Genomic DNA, 16,737 nt, shown 5'->3' on the forward strand with positions numbered 1-16,737 from the left:
GAAAGTGCTATAATCTTGGAGTTCCTGCTGTGGCAGAGCAGGTTAAGGATCCAGTGTTGCCACAGCTAAGGCATAGATCACAGCTGTGGCTAGGATTTGATCCCTGGCCCAGGAACTTCCACAGGCTGCAGGTGCAGTCAGAAAAGGAAAAAAAAAAAGTACTATAACCTTGAGGCCAGATGATATCATAAAAAGAACAAGGGGCCGACCCACATTCTAGAAGTTTCTCAGTAGAGAAAGATTCAATAAAAGAACTCCGCGGAGTTCCCTAGTAGTGCGCAAGTTAAGGATCTGTCATTGTCACTGCGGCAGCTCAGGTTGCAGCTATGGCAGGAATTTGATCCCTGGCCCCAGAACTTTCTCATACCATAGGTACGGGGACAGGCTAGGGGGAACGGACCTCCATACCAGCTAGCAGATTACTAATCCAAAAAAATATATATCATGAGATGCTTCTGACAAAAGTTAACAAAACTGAACAAACAGTAACTAAGAACCAGCTAATTATAAAGCAGCATGGTAGACACTAAAGGCATAAGAAAATGCCTTCAAACAAGGTCATTTAAAATACAAGAAATAGGAATTCCCATTGTGGCTGAGTGGTTAGCGAACCTGACTAGCATCCATGAGGACAGGGGTTGGATCCCTGGCCTTCCTCAGTGGGTTAAAGATCCTGCATTGCCATGAGCTGTGGTGCAGGCCGAGGACATGGCTCAGATCCTACATTGCTGTGGCTCTGGCGTAGTTCAGCAGCTACAACTCCGATTGGACTCCTAGCCTGGGAACCTCCATATGCCATAGGCATGGCCCTAAAAAGACAAAAAGACTAAAAAAATAAATAAATAAAAAATAAAGGAGGAGTTCCCGTCATGGCGCAGTGGTTAACAAATCCGACTAGGAACCATGAGGTTACGGGTTCGGTCCCTGCCCTTGCTCAGTGGGTTAACGTTCCAGCGTTGCCGTGAGCTGTGGTGTAGGTTGCAGACGCAGCTCGGATCCTGCGTTGCTGTGGCTCTGGCGTAGGCTGGCGACCACAGCTCTGATTAGACCCCTAGCCTGGGAACCTCCATATGCCGCGGGAGCCGCCCAGGAAATAGCAAAAAGACCAAAAAAATAAAAAAAAAATAAAAAAATAAAGGAGTTCCCGTCGTGGCGCAGTGGTTAACGATTCTGACTAGGAACCATGAAGTTGCGGGTTCGATCCCTGGCCTTGTTCAGTGGGTTAAGGATCCAGCATTGCTGTGAGCTGTGATGTAGGTCACAGACACTGCTCGGATCTGGCTTTGCTGTGACTCTGGCAAAGGCTGGCAGCAACTGCTCTGATCAGATTAGACCCGTAGCCTGGGAACCTCCAGGTGCAGCCTTCAAACAAACAAACAAACAAAAAATGGAGTTTCCATTGTGGCTCAGTGGTAACAAACCCAAGTAATATCCACGAGGATGCAGATTAGATCCCTGACCCTGCTCAGTGTGTTAAGAATACGGTGTTGGAGTTTCCGTCGTGGCGCAGTGGTTAACAAATCCGACTAGGAACCATGAGGTTGAGGGTTCGGTCCCTGCCCTTGCTCAGTGGGTTAACGATCCGGCGTTGCCGTGAGCTGTGGTGTAGGTCGCAGATGCGGCTCGGATCCCGTGTTGCTGTGGCTCTGGCGTAGGCCAGTGGCTACAGCTCTGATTCGACCCCTAGCCTGGGAACCTCCATATGCCACGGGAGCGGCCCAAGAAATAGCAACAACAACAACAAAATAAAAAATAAAAATATATATATATAAAAGAATACGGTGTTGCCATAAGCTGCAATGAAGGATGGCACAGGCTGGCAGCTGCAGTTCTCATTTGACCCTTAGCCTGTGAACTTCCATATGCTGCAGGTGCAGCACCTAAAAAGCAGAAATAAATAAATAAATAAATAAATAAATAAATAAATAAAATATTCTTAATATGGTAGTTTTATATGTCCCTTATAAAAATACTTTAAGAAAATTGAGTGGTGATAATTAGGTAGCTAAGAAAATATAAATTCTGGAGTCATAGTTCTTCAGATTTTCATGGGAGCCATTTAATCTCTCAGTCCTATTTTTTTTTTTGCCTTTTTTGTCTTTTCTAGGGCCGCACCCATGGTATATGGAGGTTCCCAGGCTAGGGGTCCAACCGAAGCTGCAGCTGCCGGCCTACGCCAGAGCCACAGCAACTCGGGATCCAAGACACATCTTCAACCTACACCACAGCTCACTCGTCAACCACTGAACCACGATGGGAACTCCTCTCTGTCCTATTTGTAAAATGTAGTAACCAACTCATTTGACCAGCATTTTCAATTAAGAAAATGCATTCTTTTATATTTAATTAATTTGGTCCAAATAACCTTGTAAAACATGTAGGGTTTTTTTTTTTTTTTATGTTACAAATGAGGAAACTGAATCTCTGAAAGGTAAAGCAACTTGCCCAGGATGGCTCAGCAAGTAATGACTATCTCCCCCAACTAAATTTTATAGCCTTTTCTAGTACCTACAAAATCCTAGGTGAGAAATGTCACTAAGTTTACTTCAAATTACTATTTTGCTTCCTACAATAACCAACATCAGTAAAACTTTAATAAAAACAGATAGACTGGAGTTCCTGTCGTGGCGCAGTGGTTAACGATTCTGACTAGGAACCATGAGGTTGTGGGTTCGATCCCTGGCCTTGCTCAGTGGGTTAAGGACCTGGCGTTGCCATGAGCTGTGGTGTAGGTTGCAGATGCGGCTCTGATCCTGTGTTGCTGTGGCTCTGGTGTAGGCCAGCGGCTATAGCTCCGATTAGACCCCTAGCCTGGGAACCTCCATATGCCACAGGAACAGCCCTAGAAAAGGCAAAAAGACAAAAAGAAAAAAGAAAAAAAAAGAAACATTCACCCACAATTCAAATTTTTACTCTTTAACAGCAGCGCTCTTCATGGCCCTAATACCACCTCATTTGTACTAAGATACCAGTTTTCCTAGGACTAATGAATTTTAATCATTGAGAGTATGTTCCTAGAACCCAAGTATGAAAAAGCCAAGGATCAATCCGGATGAATAGCTAAAACTAACATATTATAGAAAGCAACAGTGTACACTTGGTTCAAGCAAATCAGTAGTGAGGAATACCAGTTTCCAGACACTGACTGCCATCTGTCATAGTACCTATAAGTTAGCCTATATCTATACAGAGATCAAACAGCAAGCACATGCTTTTTTGGTTTCCCATGATGCATTTTGTTCCTCCTAACTATGGCTATGTCCAAATAACAGTTAATAAATCACACATGCTTAAACTGCTTCCACACTTAGAGATACAATAACCACGCTATCAGCACTCAAAGATCGTTCCACAGTTCTAATAGGCAATTTAAGCTATTACTAATAATTATAGGAACTAAATAAGCTAAGAAAAAAATACAGGTATGTCTGGAATTCAAACAGTGTTTTAAAGTAGTTGGTGAGGATCAAAGGAGATGTGAAACCACTTTTAAACTCAAATTGTTAAATGCAGATAAAAATTCTTACAATAACATATATCACCATAGATCATAGATTTTTTTTTTAGGGCCGCACTTGCAGCATATGGAGGTTTCCAGGCTAGGGTTCGAATCTGAGCTGTAGCTGCTGGCCTATGACACAGCCACAGCAACACAGTATCAGAACCGCATCTGCAACCAACACCACAGCTCACAACAAGGCCAGATACTTAACCCACTGAGCAAGGCCAGGGATCAAACCTTCGTCCTCATGGATGTTAGATTCATTAACCACTGAGCCACTACAGGAACTCCTAGATGTATTATTTTTAAAGATAGTAGTGAACATTCCATCTTGACAAAAGTTGTGGGGTTTTTTTGTCTTTTTAGGGCTGCACCCAAGGCACATAGAGTTTCCCAGGCTAGGGCTCTAACTGGAGCTACAGCTGCCGGCCTACGCCAGAGCCACAGCAACACCAGATCCAAGCCGCATTTGCAATCTACACCACAGCTCACGGCAACACTGAATCCTTAACACACTGAGTGAGACCAGGGATTGAACCCACAACCTCATGGTTCCTAGTCGGATTCGTTTCCTCTGTGCCATGATGGGAACACCAAAAAAAATTTTTTTTAATAGCATAAGATTGCTTCGAGTCTTTTGTATATAAAGTAAAACTAATACAATCCATGTCACTCCAAATGTAAGCATTAATTAGTGCTTTCAATTCTATGGATGAGAGTTCCCCCTCGTGGCTAAGTGGTTAACGAATCAGACTAGGAACCATGAGGTTGTGGGTTTGATCCCTGGCCTCGCTCAGGGGGTTAAGGATCCGGCATTGCCGTGAGGTGTGGTGTAGGTCGCAGACCCGGCTCAGATCCCATAGTGCTGTGGCTCTGGCGTAGGCTGGCGGCTACAGCTCCGACTGGACCCCTAGCCTGGGAACCTCCATATGCTACGGGTACGGCCATAGAAAATACAAAAAGACAAAAAAGAAAAAAAATTCTATGGATGAAAAATGCTGAATAAATGTAAAAATATATACCACACCTAAAGATAATTATGTCTTTGGTTCAGTCTTATGATAGGAGTCCCCATAAAATGATTCAAAAATCTTAAAGCATGGAGTTCCCGTCATGGCGCAGTGGTTAACAAATCTGACTAAGAACCATGAGGTTTTGGATTCAATCCCTGGCCTTGCTCAGCGGGTTAACAATCCAGCGTTGCCATGAGCTGTGGTGTAGGTTGCAGACATGGCTTGGATCCCGCGTTGCTGTGGCTCTGACATAGGCTGGTGGCTACAGCTCCAATTCGACCCCTAGCCTCGGAACCTCCATATGCCGCAGGAGCAGCCCAAGAAATGGCAAAAAGATAAAAAAAAAAAAAAAAAAAAAAACTTAAAGCATGTCTTTAAAAAATGTTTCCAAGTCACCATTCAAATATATAAAATTTGTTGTGAGCCACACAGGAAATGGTATATTAACAAAAACTGTTCATTTAAACACACACACACCCCTCACTACTGTTTGTCATCCTCTATAAAGCTCTAAGGAGGAAGCGATAAAACAGTCACCAATTCAACAGGGTCACCACAAATGAAAGGACATCCGTAACTATTTAATCTACCTTGAGATTAAAGAAGAAAATCTAATACTATTACGTTGTAAATAATTCAAGTATAAAGAAAAACTCTCAGATCAAAATTCAAAAACAATCACCCTGACTTCAAATCTCTCCCTGTATCACTACTTAAAATTCTGAAAATTAATTTAGAAATATTTTTATGGCTGAATCCCTGCCATATGGAAGTTCCCCCAGTACAGGGACTGAATCCTAGCTGCAGCTGCAACCTACGCCAGACCCTTTATTTAACCCACTGAAACCAGGCCTGGGATCAAATCCCAAACTCCGAAGCAAGCGGCAGCAGTCAGATTTTTTTTTTTGCTTTTCAGGGCTGCAGCCAGGGCATATGGAAGTTCCCTGGCGAGAGGTCGAATCAGAGCTGCAGCTACCAACCTACACTACAGCCACAGCAACACTTCACAGTAACGCCTAACCCACTGAGGAGGCCAGGGATTGAACTGCATCCTCATGGATACCAGTTGGGTTCATAACCCACTGAGCCACAGCAGGAACTCCCTGCGGTTAGATTCTTAACACACTGCATCAGAGTGGAACTACAAACTTAGAATTTTTTTTAATGTTATAATCTAAAATGTTACAGTTCAGCATAAACTGATAAACATTTCATGAAAAGACTTTTTTTTTTTTACAGTTCAATATAAACTGACAAACATTTCACGGACTCATGCACTTCAGATCTTGCTATGTCTTGGCTGCAAATAGCTTTAACAACAAAAAAAAAAAAAACATTTTCCCTTGTGCTCCAAATCATAAGTAAAACACGAATAAATCAGATTTAAGAAAGGAAAAATAGGGATTTCTAAAATATGCAATAGTAATAATAGTAATGAAGTGTTGAAGAAATCCAATTATCTTAAATTCTCCTGGATAAATCAAGTTAGGCAATATAGAAGTTCAAGTGAAAGTAAACATAAGGACAGAAAGGCAGGATTTTTGTTTCAAATATATAGTATACATGACTATGCAACTTCAATTCAGTATTTTGATATCTTTGTTTATAGTCCTACACCTCATTATACATTTGTATTCTTTCCTTTTTATACCCCAGTACATCTTAAGTTTGAAGTGCTGCTATATAATTTAACATTTAAGATTGTACTCCTTATTAACACTTTGCCCTAAATTTCAATCCAAAACACATAGTTAAATCAAAGATAACACTTTGACAGGAGTTTCCTTCCTGGTGCAGCAGAAACAAATCCAACTAAGAACCATGAGGTTGCAGGTTTGATCCCTGGCCTAGCTCAGTGGGTTAAGGATCTGGTGTTGCCATGGGCTGTGGTGTAGGTTATAGACATGGCTAGGATCTGATGTTGCTATGGCTGTGGCATAGGCTGGAAGCTGTAGCTCTGATTAGACCCCTAGCCTGGGAACCTCCCTATGCCATGGGTGCGGCCCTTAAAAAAAAATCACCACTGTATAAATCCATTGTTGTAATAGCACTTTGAAAAATGCCTAGCCCAAGAAAAAAATCCACCTCTCCCACAATGAAGCTGCTCAAAATCTCAAATCAGATTTGAAACATTTATCAATAATACAACTGATGGGAGTTCCCGTCGTGGCTCAGTTGTTAACAAATCCAACTAGGAACCATGAAGTTGTGGGTTTGATCCCTGGCCTTGCTCACTGGGTTAAGGATCCGGTGTTGCGGTGAGCTGTGGTGTAGTTTGCAGACACCGCTGGGATCCCATATTGCTGTGGCTCTGGCGTAGGCTGGTGGCTACGGCTCTGATTAGACCCCTAGCCTGGGAATCTCCATATGCTGTGGGAGAGGCCCTAGAAAAGGCAAAAAGACAAGAAAAAAAAAATACAACCCATGAATCTAGCAATCAAACACTTCACACTCAGTTTGCAGCCTCTATACTTCTTTTTTTGTTGTTATCTTTTTAAGGCTGCACCAGTGGCACATGGAGGTTCCCAGGCTAGGAGTCGAATTGGAGCTGCAGCCACTGGGCTATGCCACAGCTGCAGCAATGCCAGATCTGAGCCGTCTTCAACCTATACCACAGCTCACAGCAACGCTGGATCCTTAACCCACTGAGTGAGGCCAGGCATTGAACCCGTATCCTCATGGATGCTAGTCAGATTCGTTTCCACTGAGCCATGACAAAAACTCCCTCAGCCACTATACTTTTCTTCCTTCTATTCAAATTCTTACTCAACCCTGTCTTATCTTCCCTTACAAAGGAATCTATAGGTAGCGTACAGACACATGACTTAGCATAAGACCATATTATCAAAATGCAACATCCCTAAAAAAATTGAAGCCCATGTGGAAAAATAAAAACCTAAGTGTACAATATAAAAGTTAAAGAGTTTCCTTGTGGCACAGTGAGTTAAGGATCTGGCATTGTCACAGCAGCAGCTAGGGTTGCTGCTGTGGCACAGGTTCTGGCCTGGGAATTTCCACAAGTGGCAGGCGTGACCAAATGAAAAATTAAATTAAAAACAAAAACACCAAAATATTTGTGTAAACTATAGCTAAAATCAAACAATAGAGTAAATTCTGTGTATGTAAAAATTAAAGATGTATAAGGAATTATAAAAAAACAATAAAATTTAAAAATAAGCTGAAATCAAGTAATGGAGGGATATACAAATGGATTTTAAAATTTTTTAAAAACTTTTTAAAGTTTAAGCTTCACTAATAATGGAGGAAAGCACTAATTAGATCAACTAAGGACTATTTTCATCTATTAAAGCCACCAAAAATTTTTAAATATTTTAAAAATTCATTATAAATACATAGATGGTGACATTATAAATTAGTACAATCTTCTTAAGAGCAATCTTACAATATATAACCAAAGCTATAAAATGGATGAGACCCTTGACCTGATAACTCCACTACAGAAATATAGCCAGGAAAGTTCCAGATGTGGCTAAGTGGATTAGGAACCCAACCAGTATCCATGAGGATGCAGGTTCACTCCCTGGCTTAAGGATCCTGCCATGAGCTGTTGTAAGTCACAGACTTGGCTTGGATCCCTCATTGCCGATTTGAACCCTAGCCTGGGAACTTATGCCTCGGGTAAAAAGCCAAAGAAAGAAAGAAAGAAAAGGAAAGAAAGAAAAGGAAAGAAAGAAAGAAAGAAAGAAAGAAAGAAAGAAAGAAAGAAAGAAAGAAAGAAAGAAAGAAAGAAAGAAAGAAAGAAAGAAAGAAAGAAAGAAAGAAAGAAAAGATGGAAGAAATATAGCCCAGGAAAACACTTTAAAAAACAGGGAAAAAGCAGAAAAACTACTTTATGCAAAGATGGAAGTAACCTAAAGATGCTCAAATGGCAATTGAGTTCAAATCAACTTACAAATACAATTGAATTTTTCATCACCATTAAAATAACAATAACTATTCAAATACAGGTAATTATATGTAAAGTGTTAAGAAAGTATAAAGCATAAAGTGGACAATGATAACAATTACATGAAAACATGCCTTTACAATATAAGGAAAGGAAATTTAGTAAACTGGGCTTTGTGTGTGCACAAGTGTGTTCATGTGTGTGTGTGTGTGTGTGAGAGAGAGAAAGAATGTGTGTGGTTAGCACTGTATTTTTAATTATTTTGATGCTCATTTACATTTTACCACTGTGAAGTTAATTTTTAAAAAGCTTTTTCCTTTTAAGTCTCCTCCGCCACATGCTTAAAATGTTCCACTTAGAGACAAATAAATGTAAACAAAAACATTTTCAATATGCCTCTGAATAAAACTCTCTATCTTCAAAACCACATTAGTCATAAAGTGTTAAAACATATTGGTAGGCACTGTTGTATTTGCCCTTTTTTTTTTTTGGTAGAACATCAGTCCAACAAAAAGTCTGACTACAAATTAAATAAACTGGTAATACATGCAGTTTTTCAAAAATAATTTATATCCATTTGAGAATTTTTTATCATTAATAGTACAGATGGTCGAGTTTATCCTTATCACAATTATTATAACATTTCCTGTGATTTGCAAAAATAAAAAATGTGATCAGGAGATAATGTAATAATTAGTATGGCCACATTATTGTAATTTAATAAAAAGAAAAATATCAAATGAACACCAAAGCAATTTAAATATTGTCCTGTTGAAAGGAATTTTAAATCATTTTATTTCTATTTAGAGCCTATCATATCCCTCCAACTTTCCTCAACTTTTGTCTGATTTTCCTCCCGTTGGATCTTATTTGAAGGAAAGATAGCTGATTTTAGATTTTAGTAACATCACCCCTTTCTCCTTTCATTTCCTTCCAATTCACTGTGCCAGTGGCTAAGACAAGGGAACATCCTCCTAAAAATAAAAAGGATCACCTTTCTCTGTGTGTCAATGATGAACAGAAAATGCATTTACATTACGAATTATATTTATAGGAGGAAAAACAGTCAATCTAGTGCTTTTGGTTCTTTAATAAAGTATATTGTTTTAAAATATGACCATTGTTGTCTCCTTGTAAATCCAAAATCGTGTTTCATCAATTCTCAAAAAGGTCATAATGCATAGTTATTATTAGTGAAATTTTAACTGCACAAATGCGATTTAATAACGATTTGATGATCTATTTTCTAAAATCTGAGATATACAACGATTACGCTTGTATTACACAGCCGATTGTCTAAACCTGGCAATTTTTGGAATTAGCTCGACGCTCCCTATTATTTTAATTGTGTCCTTTCTCCCTAGTCCTAGGTCCGTCAACTCCCCTCCAGAACCCCCCTCCTCCCGTGCCGCTCCCCCCACTCCCCCCCCAAAAAAAAAAAAGACTAAGCCTGGCCACAGTTCCCGTATTTCAATCCAGGACCAACCAGAAACCAGTTTTCTTCCACTAATCCGGAACTCCGGGCTGTTACCAACGCTGTCATTGGCCAGCGTCAGTCCTTGGTACGTGCCCCAAGATAACCCCCTGGTTTTTCTCCCTTTTCCCCCTACAATGGGCCTTTCCCGATGTTTGTAACATATTCATAATCCACAATACAGCATCTCTGATAACCAGCTCACATTCTTCAAAGTTTTCGGGTGGAAACAAACAAGGCCAAGGGTACCCTTTCTCAGACTCGCCGGGAGGGGGGAAGGGGGCAGTTCTTCAGTTTAGCACAGAGATCACTAGAGCCCTGCTGGTAGAGGGGTCGGGGCGGGTTGGGGGAACAAGGTGGGGAGGGAGTGGAGAAAGAGTTGGGTTAAGTTGAAATGAAAACTTTACTCACCAGATCCTCGAAGCTTCTTCGGTGCTCTCTCCCCTCCCAGTCTAAGCGGCGCGGAATAAGCTGGGGACCGGAGAAAAGAAAGGGGGAGGGTGGTGGCCAACGATAAAGGCCAAGCCTCTGCTCCCCATCAACCGACCCAGCTTGAGTCCTGGTCCTCAACCCTTTAGCGTCTTAATTTTTCTTGGCCTGATAGCTGTTGTCTCAGAGCTAGAGTGTGGGGAAAGGAGGCTGGGGAGGAGAAAATCCTGAAAAACCACCTCCCACAGGCATAAAGAGGGGACCTGTTAAGACCCCTGCGATATCCGCCCCTTTGAGGAAAGAAACCGGTTCACCCCCGTTACCACAGCTAAGAGTGCCCAGATCCTAGCCTCCCTCCCGGCCCCTGCCCTCCGCCCCAAACCTGCCCTTCCTTTCCTCCAGTCTCACCCCAACCCTCCCCACTTCTTCCCGAAGGGGCTCCGTACCTGATGCTCCTCGAGCTCCTGCACTAGCACCTGAGTAAAAGGGAAACACGGATATGAGGAGCAGCTCAGGCCAACTCATTCCTTCCTCCCTCCCCAGTTCGAACCCAGCTGCTGACCGTAGGGCTAGTCAAGGACGGCCTTTCCCTCACCCACAGCGGAACCGTACTCCCCGCTGACATGATTTCCCCTTTGGGACCGTTCCTCAAGACTCTAGATCTCCTTCCCCTGCTCACCTGGGCAGATTTGTTGCAGGGTCCGGACTGCAGGAATCTAGCGATCAGGTAATACAGCTCTGAAGAAGAGGGGGAAAAGAGGTTGAGAAGGGGGCAAAGAAGAGAAATAGAAGGTTTTTCAAAAGAAACTGACAGCCGTCGCGCTAAGCCCCCATCCCCTTAGCCTCCGGACACAGCTACCCACCGGCTTCAATCTGGGTAGGTGCCGCCGCCATCCTTTTCCCGAGGGGTTTTGGGGGCTTCGTTCCGGAGGGGCTGGCGGGAGCGGGTGGGGGCGCTGCCTCTATTGTGGTGAAGCCCCCATGCCCAGGAGTCCCGCCGCTTCCGCCGCACTCCTCGTCCCAGTTTCGGTCTCTCTCGGATTCATCGCATCACGTTTCGACCCATAGATATTCTAGCCCAAGAGCTGAGGAGGCGGAGGAGGAAGGAGAGGGAGAGAGAGAAGAGGAGGGAGGAGCCGAAGTGGCGGAGGAGTGGGCGGGGGCAAAGGGGGTGGAGAGAGGGGAGGGTAAAAAATGTGAGAGGCCTGCAGAGTTCGTTGTTCGCCGCCAGAGGCACTGATGCACCCTCCAGTCTCCAGCTCTCCTAGAAGGCCGACGGTTGCCTAGCTACCACTCCAGGAAGGAAGGGGAGGTGCTAACTGACGGCTGACGCTCTGGCAGCCGCAGTAGAACTCGGTGGTGACGTTCCCTTCCGCGAACTCCAGAGCGGGTTGCCCTTCCTGTGAGGGTAGCCAGGCCCTTTCCTGTTGAGAACCTTACCGTCTGGTGTGGTGGTGAGGAATAGATGAGGAGCCGACTTGAATTAGCTGCTTGCTTCTATTTCCTCTCGGCACCGAAGAGGCTTTGGGTTTTTTTTCTCTCTTGCACCGAGAGGAGTCTAACCGCTAAAGGATCTTGTGACTGAGAAAGAAAAAGGAGCCCCTACTTCGTTGTCTCTTGCTTCTCTTTAAGATGGTCTTTGTGGAGTTCCCTTGTGGCTCAGCAGGTTAAGGATCCGAGGTTGTCACTGCTGTTTTTCGGGTCACTGTTGTGGCGTGGGTTGATCCCTGGCCCCAGGAACTTACGCATGCCCCGGGAACTTACGCATGCCCCGGGAACTTACGCATGCCAAAAAAAAGAGAAAAAAAGAAAATGATTTTTGTACCAGATGAAAATGCTGTGATACTTAGCAGTCCAGAGTGCAGGGTCCATGTTGTTAAAGAAAAAGACCTGTTCTCAAAACGTCACCTGGAGTTCCTTCCCGCTGTGGTGCAGTGAGTTAAGAATCCTGCTGCAGCAGCTCAGTTTCTGCTGAGGTGCTGAGGCCAGATGGTGGGTACAAGGATCTGGAGTTGCCAGCAGCTGGCCCTAGAACTTGAAGAAGTCCCGCGGCGCAGCAGTTTTTTAAAAAGTCCCCTGGGGGAGTTCCCGTCGTGGCTCAGTGGTTGATGAATCCGACTGGAAACCATGGGGTTTTGGGTTCGATCCCTGGCCTTGCTCACTGGGTTAAGGATCCCGCGTTGCCATGAGCTGTGGTGTGGGTTACAGACGCGGCTCGGATCCCGCGTTGCTGTGACTCTGGCGTAGGCCAGGAGCTACAGCTCTGGTTAGACCCCTAGCCTGGGAACTTCCATGTGCCACGGGAGCGGCCCAAGAAATAGCAAAAAGACAAAATAAAAAAAAAAAAATCCCCTGGGGTGTTCCCATCTGGCTCAGTGGTTGAAGAATAAAGAACCCCGCTAGTATCCATGAGGACACGGGTCGGACCCCTGACCTTGCTCAGCGGGTTAAGGATCTGGCTTTGAGGTGAGCTATGGTGTAGGTCGCAGACATGGCTGCCAGTGTTGCTGCAGCCATGGTGTAGGCTGGCAGCTGCAGCTCCAATTCAAACCCTAGCCTAGGAACTTTCATATGCCGTGGGGGTGCTGCCCTGAAAGCCAAAAAAAAAAAAAAAAATTTCAGGAGAAATTTTCAGTCAGATCAGACATGAAGCATATTATTTTTTCCCCTTTTGAATGTTTAACATGCCGTATTTGTCCATTATAGGAATTTTCAATTGTGTCCTCAAATACTGGCATAAACGTAAATAAGTATTTTATGTTAACCATGGATTTTTATGTATTATTGCATATCTGTATGCAAGAGAGTTTTATGCCGGTGTGGGGCAACATGTTATTTAATATATAACTCCAAGCTTGGTATTGACTTTCAGTATTTGGTTACCGAAAACTTGTGATTGAAGCATTTGTAGAGTAGTTGACACACATATAGTAAACAGTCTCATGCCCTACTTTCCCTTACTTAATACCTGTTCCCTCAAGCTCTGACCAAAAAAAAGTAATTCATCAAAGCTGAACCTGTTGAGACCAAAAATGTTTAAATTGCTCATACATTTACATTCTGATTTGAAGATTCCCCTTTAAAGTTAGGGTTGGAGTTCCTGTCACCACAGTTACAGTGAGCTGTAGTTGTAGGCTGGGAGCTACAGCTCAGATTTGACCCCTAGCCTGGGAACATCCATATGCCCTGGGTGAGGCCCTAAAAAGACAAAAGACAAAAAAAAAGTTATGGCTGGATTCTTAAGAATTTTATTTCCTTACTCAGAGCTCAGTCATTGACCATAGTGGGCCTAGAATTGCATTACATTGACATAAACTTAGCCTAGGTTGGTTAGCTCTCACTCTAGTCAACATTTTCCCCTCAGAAAAAATAACCACACATATTTGTGATATGATAGGTCTATCTTTGGTCATTATGCTATAGTACTTGAAACAAATGCCATCAACTGAAAAATATTAGATATTGAAAACCTAGATAACTCATTGAAAGTAGGTTAGCAAAACACCAGACTGAATATACTTTACAGGTCAAGTATAATATATACAACAGTTAACATTAAGCCATCACTGGAGTTCTCTTTTGGTGCAGTGGGTTAAGGATCCTGTGTTGTTCACTGAAGTGGCCTGGGTCACTGCTGTGGCATAGGTTTGATCCTTGGCCCAAGAACTTCCACATGCCACAGATGCAGCCCCCCCCAAAAAAAATACATTAAGCCATTACCATGTACTAAATACTTCACATACTTTATTTAATCTTTATAATGACCCTAGGAGGTAGTCTCTATTGTTATTTGCATTTTACCAATGATAAAAGTGACTATATGACTTCGGACAACTTACTTAAATTCAGATTTTTTTTTCTGGCATGCAAAAGTTCCCAGGCCAGGGATTGAACCCACACCACAGCAATGATGATGCCAGATCCATAATCTGCTGAGCCACCAGGGAATTTCATCTCACTTAAATTCCATGAACTTTATTCCTCATCTATTAGATGTGAGTAATAGTAATTGCCATTCCCACTTGACAGGAATTGCTGTAAAAGTCTTGTGAATATATTTGTGTCATATTTCAAACTTTTTTTTAAGGAAAAAGTATATTTATTAAGTTTGAGGTAAACAATTTCTAAAACAGCTTTCCACACATTAATTCTACTATAAGAGAACATTATAAATGCATTAACCCACCAACTAGTACTCATAACATTTTAAGATGAATTATTGACACTTTTTCTAGTTTTCATTTAATTTCAAATTCTAAATCACAGACAGAAAAGAAACTTTCTTCTTCCCTAGCCTCCCAAGCTCTTTCCTCCTGAAACTCACATGATAATCATAAAGAACTTAATATAATTTATTTATTTATTTTGTCTTTTTATGTTTTTTAGGGCCACACCCATGACATATGGAGATTCGCAGGCTAGGGGTCCAACTGGAGCTGTAGCCGCCAGCCTGCGCCAGAGGCACAGCAACTCAGGATCTAAGCTGAGTCTGCAACCTACACCACAGCTCAGGGCAGCACCAGATCCTCAGCCCACTGAACAAGACCAGGGATCGAACCCACAACCTCATGGTTCCTAGTCGGATTTGTTTCTGCTGTGCCACAACAGGAACTCCAATATAATCTATTCGTGAAAAGCATTTCAAAAAATAGAACTAAAAATATAGAATGCTTCACGAATTTGCATGTCATTCTTGTGCAGGGGCCATACTGATCTTCTCTGTATCGCTCCAGTTTTAGTATATGTGCTGCTGAAGCAAGCACATATTTCAAACTTTTTAGGGCATTGTTTTTCCAGGGATCACTTCAGTATAATTCTGGTGCAATCAAGAGGAAAAAGCCTCATAGTAATTCAAATAGAGGAAGGTTTAAGTGTTTTTTATTTGTTTTTTTTTTTTTTGGCCCCACCCAAGGTATGTGGAAGTTCCTGGGCCAAGGATAGAATCTGAGCTGCAGGCATGACCTACACCACAGTTGCAGCAACACCAAATCCTTAACCCACTGAAAGAGGCCAGGGATCAAACCCACACCCTATGCAGAGACAATGCTAGATCCTATCCTGCTCTGCCACAGTGGGAACTCCAAGAAAGTTTAAGATACAGAATTATTAACAATAACAGGAGATTGGAATAATGAGGAATACCTAGTAAGGCACAAAGAGAACTCTAAAGAATATAGGAATAGAAGACATAATATATAATATAATAGCCATTACCCCTATTGCTGAGATAGAGTACTCTCAATTCCTACTGCCCATCCAGGGCTAGGATCCAAATCTTGTTGGAGAGGACACAGCCATTAAGGCTCATTAAATGACAGGAAAGATGCTATGGTACCTTGCAGGCAGAACTTGCTGAAACTCCAACTTCTAGAATTTTCTAGAAGCCTATACCCTCTGGCATCAATCCTCTAAGGTACCTGGGAAATATGTTCACAGAGAAGTGTCTCACCAGAGGCATTTTACTACAAAAGCACCAGAGGGAGGGTACCAGAGAAGGCTGCTAGGTACTACCAAAACCATGCACCGAAGGAGCCAGGCACTAGAGAAAGCTGAACAGGCTTCAGGAGCAGCCTACCCAGTAAGCACACCAGAAACAGGATGCAAAACCCTTTCTTCCTAAACTGTATTTCCATTTCCCTCTACTGACAAAGCTTAAGTTTTCACCAACCAAAGGGAAAATATTTAAATGGCCCAGATCTACTTTCAAAGAGCAGCTGATAAGGAAGGATTTGGAGATGATAAACACATCAATAAACTGGCACAACTTCCCTACTATTTTCTTTACTGTAATGATGAGTTTGATAAAAAGAAACTTATTAAAATGAATATATGTATGGAGTTCCTGTCCTGGCACAGCAGTAATGAATCTGACTAATAACCATGAGGTTGCAGGTTCAAGCCCTGACCTCACTCAGTGGGTTAAGGATCCGGCGTTGCCGTGAGCTGTGGTGTAGTTTGCAGACGTGGCTCGGATCCCACGTTGCTGTGGCTGTGGCTGTGGCGTAGGCCTGCAGCTGCACCTGCAATTCGACCTGTAGCCCAAGAACTTCCATATGCAGCAGAGGTGGCTGAAAAAAAAATCACCAGTGTTGCAGCTCCCCTGTGGCACAATGGGATCAATGGTGTCTCTGCAACACCAGGACACAGGTTCAATCCCTGGCCCAATGCAGTGGGTTAAATGATTGCAGCTGCTTTGTAGGTTGTGACTGTGGCTCAGATCTGATCCCTGGGCCATGGTAACTCCATATACCATGAGGCAGCCAAAAAAGAAAACAAGATCACCAGTCTTAACCCTGTGGCCAAAGGCTTAACTCCGAGGGGAAGGAAATGTTTATAAACTAAAGCAGATATGGATTTATGTAGAAAAAAATCAGGAATGTTTGCCTGATAGGGGTATTCAAACTGGATGACT

The 16,737-nt window shown here is 42.7% G+C and overlaps 1 protein-coding gene and 1 non-coding gene across 3 annotated transcripts in view; both read right to left on the reverse strand.

Annotated features, from left to right (window-relative positions):
- The window catches only part of BRWD3 (bromodomain and WD repeat domain containing 3), a 154,379-nt gene extending 142,921 nt beyond the window's left edge, over nucleotides 1-11,458 (reverse strand). The window contains exons 1-4 of one of the 2 annotated variants that reach the window (XM_047764806.1): nucleotides 11,189-11,458; nucleotides 11,005-11,063; nucleotides 10,772-10,801; nucleotides 10,308-10,367 (exon numbers count right to left, since the gene is read on the reverse strand). In XM_047764806.1, the coding sequence (XP_047620762.1) occupies nucleotides 10,308-10,367; nucleotides 10,772-10,801; nucleotides 11,005-11,063; nucleotides 11,189-11,219 (180 nt within the window). In that variant the 5' untranslated portion in view covers nucleotides 11,220-11,458. The remainder of the gene's footprint in view (nucleotides 1-10,307; nucleotides 10,368-10,771; nucleotides 10,802-11,004; nucleotides 11,064-11,188) is intronic. The other variant, XM_047764807.1, reaches the window with a different exon arrangement.
- A 3,523-nt stretch (nucleotides 11,459-14,981) lies between these two features.
- LOC125119050 (U6 spliceosomal RNA) lies at nucleotides 14,982-15,088 on the reverse strand. The gene has a single exon (XR_007133006.1). It is a non-coding gene; the product is annotated as a U6 spliceosomal RNA (small nuclear RNA).
- Nucleotides 15,089-16,737: the final 1,649 nt, after the last annotated feature.

Source organism: Phacochoerus africanus, chromosome X, assembly GCF_016906955.1.
Source record: "Phacochoerus africanus isolate WHEZ1 chromosome X, ROS_Pafr_v1, whole genome shotgun sequence".
Taxonomy (NCBI): domain Eukaryota; kingdom Metazoa; phylum Chordata; class Mammalia; order Artiodactyla; family Suidae; genus Phacochoerus; species Phacochoerus africanus.